At 39.8% G+C, this 11265-nt stretch overlaps 1 protein-coding gene across 1 annotated transcript in view; it reads left to right on the top strand.

The window, feature by feature from the left end:
- The window catches only part of LOC114031144 (cationic trypsin-3-like), a 7315-nt gene extending 894 nt beyond the window's left edge, over window positions 1-6421 (top strand). The window contains exons 2-5 of the mRNA XM_027846161.1: window positions 673-838; window positions 1518-1771; window positions 3228-3364; window positions 6272-6421. Coding sequence (XP_027701962.1) covers window positions 673-838; window positions 1518-1771; window positions 3228-3364; window positions 6272-6421 — 707 coding nt within the window. The remainder of the gene's footprint in view (window positions 1-672; window positions 839-1517; window positions 1772-3227; window positions 3365-6271) is intronic.
- Window positions 6422-11265: the final 4844 nt, after the last annotated feature.

The raw sequence follows: 11265 nt of genomic DNA, 5'->3' as shown, positions 1-11265 counted from the left end.
TTTCTTTCTTTCTTTCTTTCTTTCTTTCTTTCTTTCTTTCTTTCTTTCTTTCTTTCTTTCTCTAAGGCTTAACAAAAATGCCTGGGGCATAGCAGGCTTTTAATAAATACATATTGATTGGTTAATTGATTAATAGTGGGAAGTAAAATTAGAAAGGGGTCAGATTGCCAAGAGCCTTGAATGCTAATTTGGGAAGTTTGGACTTTATGTATATATGAAAAGTCAATAAAAATTATTGAGCAGGGTTGTGACATGGCAGGGGTCAGAAAGTGGCCAGAATGCAATTTTAATAATACAAGCATGAGGGAGTGAAGTTCTTCATCAGGGTGCTGACGTTGAAAATGAAAAAGAGAGGTGATGTAAGAGAATATAGTACAGGCTTGTTGATTGACAGGAGGCTGGATATGATGGCTTCTCATAGCTTCATCCAGCTAGTGCATCCTATGGTTCTGTGGCTAACATAAGCTACCTAGAGCTGATTTTCTGATTAAAATAGAAATACTTTGCATCAATTTTCCCTCTAAAGAAAAGTGTGAACTCTTTGTCTAGAAACCCTGGAAACAGGTAAGGTTAAAAAAAAAAAGCTGAGGTCAAAACTTAGATATGCTTTTCACCCTGATGACAATTTTATTTTTTATAGATAACATTTCACATCTCTTCCTCCCAATTTAGCCGCTCTCCCACTCTACAATGAGGATGATGACAAGATCATTGGAGGTTATGCCTGCCCCAAAGACACTGCCCGATATCAGGTGTCCCTGACAGTGAAATATCACATCTGTGGGGGGACACTCCTCAGTAGCCAGTGGGTACTGTCTGCTGCACACTGCTATGATCCGTAAGTAACATGAATGGAAAAAGGGATAAAGGATTTGACCCATCTACACCAGCTCATCCAAGCAGCCAAAGATTTAAGCCATCCAGGGAGTGGTAGAGCAGATTCTTAGGACTCACCCATCCTGATCCCTATGTTAAAAAAAAAAAAAAAAAACGGAGACAAGGTTCTTTCCATAAGAGAACTTTTACTCTGATTAAAGAGACATAATCCTCAGTTTCAGGCAAACCAATCTGATAGAGATCTATAAAAATGATCATTAATAATAATGTTGCTGATGGTGATCATCATAATAATATTTATAGAGCACTGTTTAGAGAGTACAACATACATGTATGTATATATGTATCTATAGATGTGTGTATGTATATATACACATATGCACATATGTGAATGTATACATATAGATTAAAAAAATTTCATCTGATTCCCACATTATTCCTGAGAGGTATTATAGTATTATCCCTCAAGTGAGGATGAGGAAGAAATTAGGAAACCCAGACTCAGAGAGGTCAAAGTGCTTGCCCAAAGTCAAAACGCTAAAACAAGATTCACACAAACAGAAAACATATACTATTTTCAAGGAATTATACAGATAACTGCTGATGTAAATGCCAAAAAGGTAAACAGTAGTGATGTTAACAAAGAGCAGCATTTCTAACAGGTTTCTTCTCTTCTCCAGCCACATCCAAGTGAGACTGGGGGGACACAATATATCATCAAGGGAGGAGATGGAACAGTTCATTCCTGCAGCCAAGTTTGTCCTGCACCCTGACTATGATGACTCAACTATAGACAATGACATCATGCTGATCAAGCTGGCCACCCCTGTCACCTTCGACGGCAGAGTGGTTCCCATGAGTCTACCCTCTTCCTGTGCCCAAGATGAAGATAATTGTGTGATCTCTGGTTGGGGCAATACCATGAGCCAGGGCTGTGAGTTGACACAGGATTGGGAGCTGAAGCATGTCAAGAGAGAGGAGGTGTTAGTGGGTTTAGTGAGTCTGTATCATACCACCAATGGAATAATTTCTATTGGAAGTAAGCTGGCTGACTTGAATAACTTCACAGCAGGACAGAGACAAGTCTGATGAATAAATGTGGTTGTGAACTGAACATATAAATGTTAGGAGATATCAAATGAGTGATTGGAAAGGGACAGGGCTAATCAATGAAGGGTTCCTAAAGAAAGTGAGTAAAGGTTTGAGTATGAAAGACAGGAAGGATGATAAAAAAAAAGCGAAAAGGATCATGTTTGGGGAATAACGTATGTAAAGGCTTAGAGGCAGGTACAAATAAGTTGTATATGGGCACAATGAGAATACGTGAGCAGAGGAAAGTGTCCTTGTTCAGCTAGAGAGTGTTTCTAGGGAAGACAGGTATTGAGGACAGAAGAGGCAAAGGCTACTTAATGAGGTTATTGGCCACTAGAATCATCCCAGCTCTGCCCTTCATTAGGCAAATCATTTAAACTCTCTGGGTCTTGGTTTTGTTATTTGTAAAATGTAGAAATTAGACTAAGGGACTTCTAAGCTCCCTTACAACTCCAAATATGAGATTCTGTTATTTCCAAAGTTGATACAACAAAAAGAAGTTGAGGGTAACTCTCTGAGCTTGGAAAAGGGATAAGAAAATGAGATAAAATTCTCATTAAACATCAGGCTAGTCCTATGACCACCAGTAGGGTGATTTTCCATTGTCAAAGAAATAAAGGTGGAACCCTCCAGAGTACATTGGGGAAATTTGAGCAGGAGGGTCAGTGTGGGACCTGTGCAAAATTGTAAAGGATATGGAGTTCGCCTTCGTTGTCTTCTCCCCTCAAGGAGCCCAATACATGGTGCGCTCTTCTGGAGGCTGATATATCTAGTCCCTTGTCTATGGCACCGAAGGGTAGTCCTGCCCTTTCTAGATTTGACTTCTATCTCTTTCCCCCTTTCTCTGGCAGGCAGGGCTCAGCTTTTAGTAAACAGATAGCTGGAAAAGATCCAAGAAACCATTTCACAGATAGGTATTAATGACAGACCCATTTCAGGAGTATGTGCATACTAATGGGAGCAAGGCAGAAATCCAAAGAAATGAATCTCTAATGGTAGAATTTCAGCTCTGTGGCAAAGGACTGAGAGAGAGAGATTAGGTATAGAGAGGATCTTCTCAGCACCACTCCATTCAAGACAATTTGCCCCTAAGAACTTTTCTGCCTAGGGCCAATCTCAGAGAGAATCTGTGCTTCTTGACAGGGAAGGAAAGGGAGTCTTGCACCCTAGTTGCCTTGACCTGATGGTCTAGCATCCTGAGTTTGTGCCAGTCCGGTTCTTGCGAGGTGTTGCTAAAGAAAGAAACAATGCTAGGTGGGTGATAAATTCACAGACTTTAATCATTGTTTCCCCCCAAGGGAATTCTCCTGACCTACTGCAGTGCCTGGACATCCCTGTTCTCTCTGATGATGTCTGCCAAGCTTCCTATCCTGGTGCTATCACAAGCAATATGTTTTGTGCCGGCTTTTTGGATGGAGGCAAAGATGCCTGCCAGGTAACTGCACGTACCATACCGCTCCTCTCTATCTCCATCCCATCCTCACAACCAGGGTCGGTTCACTTGGCAAGAAGCCTTAAAGATCAAAGATCAGGCTAATGCTCAACAGTGTGATGAGACAGATGGCAAAAGCGCCAGCTGAAGGCTACACAGACTCAAGATCACTGGTCTGGATGGCTTGGTTCAAACTCTATGGGCAAAACACTAATGTGGTCAGGCAGTTGGGGTCAGTCCTGTGAACCTGTGCAGCAGGGCAAGAGCAGAGTTAAACTTTAGTCTGAAGGTTACATGCATTGTCAATCTTCTACAGGGCAGTGTCAGGCATCAATCAGTCAACAAGTATTTATTAAGCACCTACTACATGTCAGGCACTGGGGATATAAAGGGAGGAACTGGTTCTTGCCTTCAAGGAGCTTAATGAGGGAAACAGCATACAAATAACCATGGAGTAAACGGAAGGTGACTTCAGGAGCGGGTCAGCTAGGTGGCACAGTGGATACAGCACTGGGCCTACAGTCAGAATGACCCAAATTCAAATTAGACCTCAGACACTTGCGAGCTGTATGATCCGAGGCAAGTCACTCAATCCTAAATGCCTTGGTTTCCTTACCTGTCAAATGAGCTGGAGAACGAAATGGCAAACCACTCCAGTATCTTTGCCAAGAAAACCCCAAATGCAGTCACAAACAGTCGGACACAATTGAAAAATGACTAAACAAAAACAAAAATCTCAGAGAGAAGCCACTAACAATGGGGGCCTCCTGCAGAAGGTATGATTTGAGCTGAATCTTGAAGGAATTGAAAGAAACCAGGAGGCAAAGGTAAGGGGGCAGAGCATTCTACACCTGAAGGATGAACAGGAGATGGACCATTGCATCTGAGGAACAATTAGGCCAGTGTAGCTGAATTATAAGGTATATATAAGGGAGTAAAATACAAGAAAACGAAAAAGCTAAAGAAAAAAAAGGGGGTCAGAATGTGAAGGACTTTAAATGGCAAAGAGAGGAATTTATATTTTATCTTAGAGGTAATAGGGAGGCACTGGAGCTTAGTGAAGGGGATGGGGGAATGGTGCATGGTCAGACTTGCATTTTACATCAAACATTTAAAACAGCAGAGCTTTCTGAAGTATGTACTTGTATTCTGAAGTATAAAACATCCAAAATGGGCCTTAGAAGACATAAATAGGGTGAAGCAATCAGAGCTTTGCTACAGGGTACTGAAATATCAAGAAATTCTATTCCTTCAAGAGCTATAAATAGCTTATTACCTAGTTGTGAGAATAATTTATTAAATGGGGAAATGATCAGATGGAACTTGCTTCCCTCTCTGCCTAGTCATGATACCCCAGGTGAGCTCTCCCACCCTGACCTTAAATCAACCTCACTATGTTTCAGAGTCTCTGCATTCCCTCTCCTCCATTTAATTTTCCTTTCCTTGAAGGATATTTTTTATAACTGTTTTAATGAAAACTGTTAGTTACTGTTTTCTGCACATGACAGTAATTTCTCTGATAATTTTCGCTAGCATAAGCCAAATCTTCTTGCTCAGTTGTGTCCTACCTGGAGAGTCTCTCTGTATTTAAAAAATCCCCACTGGTCTTTTTTTTTTTTTTGAGGCAATCGGGGTTAAGTGACTCACCCAAGGTCACACAGCTAGTATCTAAGGCCAGATGTGAACTCAGATCCTCTTGACTCAGAGCTGGTAGCTGTATCCACTATTCCACCTGACTGCCCCTCCTCACTGGTCTTTGACAAGTCTCCTCCACTATCATTATCTGCTACAGACAGTACTTTCTCTGGATGAGCAGGAGAGTTTTGGGAGTATTCAAATATTTGAGAGACTGAGGCCCTCTGTTCCTGTCCTCCTCTTCATCATTGCTCTTGTCCTTCAGTGGTCAGGTAAGGGCCCAAATCAAAGGGACTCTGACACTTTAGAAAAAATAGATGATGAGGGGCAGCTAGGTGGTACAGTGGCTAGAGCACTGGCCCTGAAGTCAAGAGGACCTGAGTTCAAATCCGGCCTCAGACCAAACACTTGACACTTACTAGCTGTGTGACCCTGGGCAAGTCATTTAACCCCAATTGCCTTAAAAGAAAAAAAAAAAAAAGAAAAAGTAGATGAGTTAGAATTGTAAATGAGAACTCTCTTGGCTCTTTCAGCTGCATATTTCAGGAAGCTCTGGGTCAGAAATTGGAGTGAAATGTTAAGCCTTTGATGAAAAGTTCAGGTCTGCCCATATCACCTCCCTTACTCAATAAGCTCAAATGGCTCCCTATTACCTTCAGGATAAAATAGAAAATCCTCTGCTTGATATTTAAAGCCCTTCACAACCTGACTGCTTTTTACTTTTCTGATCTTCTTAAAATTTACTCACCTTCACATACCCTGTAATTCAGTACACTGGTTTACTTTGTGTTCCTCAGATGCAACATTCCTTTTTCTGACCTCCAAGCCTAGAATGCCCTGCCTTCCTACCTTAGTCTTCTAATTTCCCTCAGTTGCTTCAAAATTCAGTACAAAACCCTGTAGTGAGTAGGAGGGATGGTAAGATTGATGTATGTTTATGTAAAAAGTGTCACTCTCCTCCCATACTGAAGAGCAGAACTTAGAGCTGGAAAGGACCTTTGAAATCATCTGGTCAAACCCTTTCATTTTATAGATAAGGAAAATGAGGCCCTGAAGGTGCCTCAAGCCATAAATATGCTTACTGCCTGTCTGGTGATGAACTAGTAACAGATCAGGGGTTTATGGTGGACAGAGGGTTCATGTTAATGTGACCCTCATGCCCCTAGAATCCCACAAAGGATCATTAATCTTTTGAGAGACTATGATAGGCCCTGGGATCATCAGGGACTGGGGATATCAGGAAATTAATCTAATTTTTACTTCTCCTTTTGGTAGCAAGATTCAGGTGGCCCCATGGTTTGCAATGGGGAACTCCAGGGTGTGGTATCCTGGGGCAATGGCTGTGCCCTGAAGAATTTCCCTACAGTCTACACCAAGGTCTGCAATTACATAGACTGGATCCACAAGGTCACCAGTGACAATTGAATTATCAGAGTCCCTTGTGCTCCTGGAGAACCCAATCCCTCCACTCTTTTCCATTTGCATACCCATATCTCCTTCATTCCAATGACTTATTTCTCCCTAATACTTCACACATACTTGTCTCACCCGCTTCTACACCAATAAATCTCCTACACTGCTCAACCATGAGCTAGCTCATGTAAAATTTCAACATAAACTTTGATTGTATACATTCTCTCTGTGACTGTAACCCTGAATCTGCTAAGAATGCTACCACCTCTTTTCCATCTCCTTTCTGGCCTCACCCAAGGAACATGACCCTTGGGAACCTCAAGGCAAAATGGGGAGTGGTGCGGCTGGTAGAAAAAGCCCTCCTGTGGTAAATGGAGAGATCAGCTATACCACACAGGTAAATCTCCTGATTTGGAGGCTTCTGTGTGTGTCGGAAAGTTAAGGCAGAGAGGGGAGGTGATTACCAGAGGAAAAACCATTGGGGGGGGTAAAAAAGTTCGTAAGACTAGAGTGGTAATAAGACAAAAAAAAAGACCAAGATAGGCTACTTCCAGACAATCAGGCATTTAATTCAATTCAACAGATACTTATTAAGCACCTACTGTGTACAAGGTCCTGTGCTGGCACTAGGATTATGAAGATAAAAATGAAACAGTCCTCTGTGAAGGATGTTGTGCTATGAATCAGTGCTTCACCCTGGATAAAAATGATTTCTCTGTTCCCAAAGTCCTTCTGCTGCTGTGGCTAAGTGACATCTTTTTGTCAACTGTTAAGTGGATCAGGCTTGCTTCATTTCATTCCTATTTTTGACCCAAACTACTACTGGGTAACTAGCCTGAGTCAGACTTTTCCCATAATACCTATGGTTTAGGAATATTAATTTGGCAACTGTGTGGAGCGGCTAGAGGTAGGTGTGTCAATCAGGAAACTATTGTACATTCTCTCTATGACTGTGACTGTTCACAGGTGAGAGATTATGAGTCTGAATGAGGATAATAACCATATGAGTAGAGAGGAAGGAACAGATACAAGAAATGCTTTGTAGCTGTAGAACCTAAAAAGCCAGGTGACTGATCACATATGAAGAGTAAGAGAGAAGGAAAAAAAAAAAGATTCTAAGATTGTAAACTTAGTTTACTAGAACGAATGGGGGTACCACCAAGAGAAATAACGAAGTTTGGAGGAATGAATGCTTGAGGGGAAATGTAATAACCTATTGAGATTTCCAGTGGTCAGCTGGTGATACAGAATTCAGGAATCAAATTATGGTTGGACATATAGATTAATAAGTTATACATACAGAGATGTTAATTTCATCCTTTAGAGCTCATGAGATGACATATAATTTTTTTTGTGGAGGGGAGAAGAAGAAAGGACCCAGAACAGAGCTTTGAAGGACACCAACTTTTAATGAGTAGGAGATGGGTAATGATACAAGGAAACTGATCAGGGCAGTCAGACAGGATGGAGGAAACATAAGATTGAAGAGTATCAGAGAAGTTATGGGAGCATAATAGGATTATAACATCATTAATTTATATCTGGGAGGGACCTTAAAGATCATTGAGCCCAACCTCTTCATTTTATAGATTTGGAAACTGAGACCTGAAATAGGTAAATGACTTGCCCAAAGTCACATAGTTCATACGAATCTGAGTTGGCATTCAAACCCAGGTCTTTCTGATGCCAAGACCAACACTCATTTTACTACATTGAGAAAATATTGTTGGATTTAACAGTTAAGACAGTGACATTGACCTTAAAGAGAGTCGTTTCTGTCAAAAAGTGGGGTAAGAAGCCAGATTTCAAGGGATTGTGAAATGTGAGTCATAAAGAGCTAGAGGATAAAGGCAGGAACAGAGGCAGTGAATGTAGTTCACTCCATCTAGAAGTCTGGCTGTGAAAAGGAGAAGGGTTATATAGCTTGGTCTAGAGTAGAGAAAATGACACCTATCATGGAGAATTGTGGTGGGGGGGAACTATTTGCAGTATCTGAGATAGAATACCATAATTATGGGACTGAGCCCTGGGACCTTCTACTCTGGGACATAGAAACCTGGGGATATTCCCAGGGGACTCTAAGGAAGGTATTTATCTCTATAAGGGTTATGAATGGGAGGAGTAAGAAATATTACAGGAAGAAAACAGAACAAGTCAATGTGAGGAAAGTGAAATAATTCTTGGACTGAACTAGGACAACTGGATAGGATGGTGGTGCCACCAAAAGAAATAAGAAGAATTTGGAGGAGGGAATGTTGTGGGGAAAATATAATGCATTCTATTTTGGATATATTGCAAAGACATGCAGGTGGGAAATAGAGTATTGCATATAAAGAACCATTGCATATGAAGAAGTAGGCCATTGTAACTGAAATTATAGTGTGTGTGGTGCAAAAAAAAAAATAGAATGCAAGGAAAAAAAGGAAAGTGGAAAGGAAGAAGGGAGTGCACAAGGAGGGAGGAAAGATCAGAGGACACAGGGGAAGGAAGGTTTTGAGCTTCTTCATAGTTCTCTATATCCACAGCTCCTCCCACCCTCCATACACCCCCATCCCTACCCCGCCCCTACATTTGCTCTTCTCTCTGTGATAATCCCAGCCTCCAGAGGGGCTTGGAGGATCAGGGAGCCTGTCCCTGTCTTTTTCTCAAGGACTGCCAATTCTTTTCTCCTCTCCCTTCCTCTACTTTAATCCCAAACAGAGATTGGAATCAACATGTCTCCATTTCTTGAACCTCCTGCTATCTCTCTTACCTGTTAATTTGATTCTTTCAAGGTCACTCCCTGCCCAACAGCTTCCTTATTCTAATCTGCCTTCTCCTTAAATACTTGATAAGTCTTAGCTTATGACAATGGTCTCCAATCTTGTCGTCCAGTCATTTTCAGTTGTGTCTGACTCTTTGTGACCCCATTTGGGGTTTACTTGTCAAAGATATGGTTTGCCATTTCCTTCTCCAGATAATTTTTACAGATGAGGAAACTGAGGCAAACAGGGTTTTTAAGTGACTTGCCCAGGGTCACACAGCTAGTAAGCATCTGAGCCTGGATTTAAACTTAGGTCTTCTTAACTTCAGACCTGGCACTCTATCCACTGTGCCATCTAACTTCTCTAATCTCTAATAATACAATTAATGATTTCACAGTGTCCAAAAGAATTAAATTATTCAAAGACACAATCTTTATCATTCTCTTAACAGCATGTCTTAAACAAAGGTTTCTCAGAATTTACAGCACAGGAAAATTTAGAAACAATAATAACATTCACAATATCATGAATTTAAAACATGAAACAAGATTTATTACTAATCAGATGACATTAATTTAGTCAAATGCATTTCCAAATTAGCCTACATTTTAAAAATTATTTATTCTATCACAAGTGGATTTTAAACTTTCAATCCTCATAGTTTGGAAAGGCATTAGTACAAAACACATTTCATTAAAGACCCCACCAGCAAAAGGTAATATATACATAGGACAAATGAAATTACATAGGACAAATGAAACTTACAGTAAAATTACTAAATATACATGCATATGCTTGCATATATGTATATATGTATATATATATACACACATACATATATACATATGACTCCATCAATTTAAACTCACAACTGTTATTGTTAGGCCAAACTTAAAATATACTGGGCTAAAGAGTGTAAGCCATTAATGTTAAAATACCTCATACCATTATTGCAGAGGGAGGTCAGGTGAGACCTTAAAACATCTGCATTTCCCAGATGAGGACACCTTAAAGAGATTTCTGCTATATCAAATTCACTATAAAAAACATTATCTATTGTGTTTCCTAATGAACAGTTTTCCAAGATTTTCACATCATTCTTTTAACAAGTGAATCTATAATCCCAAAAGAATCCAGATTAAAAGAACATGTATTTTTCTAACATTATTTCTAGTACAATGAATTATCACATTTAGGTTAAGCACTATCTTTAGACATATTACAGATTAGTAAGCTGGGTTAATTTGTTATAAGATCACACAGGTAACAAATTTCCTGATCCATGCATTTTCCCAACATTGCATCAATGCCAAATAACAGAATAAATTCTGACATATCATAATTGTCCCGCTAGAAGAACATACCCCACTTATAAATAAGACCAGAATAAATTCAATCACACCTGGATCTATTTCTCAAATGGTATTATACAGAATCACAATTTTTGTTTTGTTATTATTTTTCTCTAAGGGCCTTTTATTCCAAGCATTTCATATTATAAAGCCCACTATTTTCAGCTAATCCACTGCCAAAGATGTAAAAGTGGTAGCCTACCCCCATTATCCCATTTGCGGAACACACTTAAAAGCACATTCTGATTTAGTTTGAGGATGTATTTCAATCAAGTCAAATCTGGGTTTTATAATTACTAATGGCAACATTTAAAATCTCAAAAAGTACTCATTGCTATGGGTTCACTCCCAGCTCCCATAACCTTTTTCTATTTACTTTTAAATCAATTAAAAAATCTGACCAAACTTTGTTCCCACCACCATAGTTTTGCATTCTTCTCTCCCTGCTTTGGAGGCTGGGAACTCAAGCTGCAATTTTTATTACTAAAGATCCCAACAAAATAAACACATAAAGTCTCTTACATCCTTGTTATTTCAACAAAACCAAAATTTCCCTCAAACCATTCTTCCCAACATACCTAAACATTCTTCCTTCTTTTAAAAATCCTTCCATATATCCACACCTTTCTCATTTCCTTCATATTCTTCTCCTAAACTCTTTTTACTTCCTCATTCCCAAAATTCCCTTATATTTCAATAATATACATGCTCAAATCCCCTCTCCCTTTCTCCTTCCAGCAGGATAACATTTTATTAGTAG

This window comes from Vombatus ursinus, unplaced genomic scaffold, assembly GCF_900497805.2.
Source record: "Vombatus ursinus unplaced genomic scaffold, bare-nosed wombat genome assembly UNPS02015088.1, whole genome shotgun sequence".
In the NCBI taxonomy this organism is placed as follows: Eukaryota; Metazoa; Chordata; class Mammalia; order Diprotodontia; family Vombatidae; genus Vombatus; species Vombatus ursinus.
The sequence above is the reverse complement of the archived record's forward strand: the minus strand, read 5'-3'. Positions and strand labels throughout refer to the sequence as shown.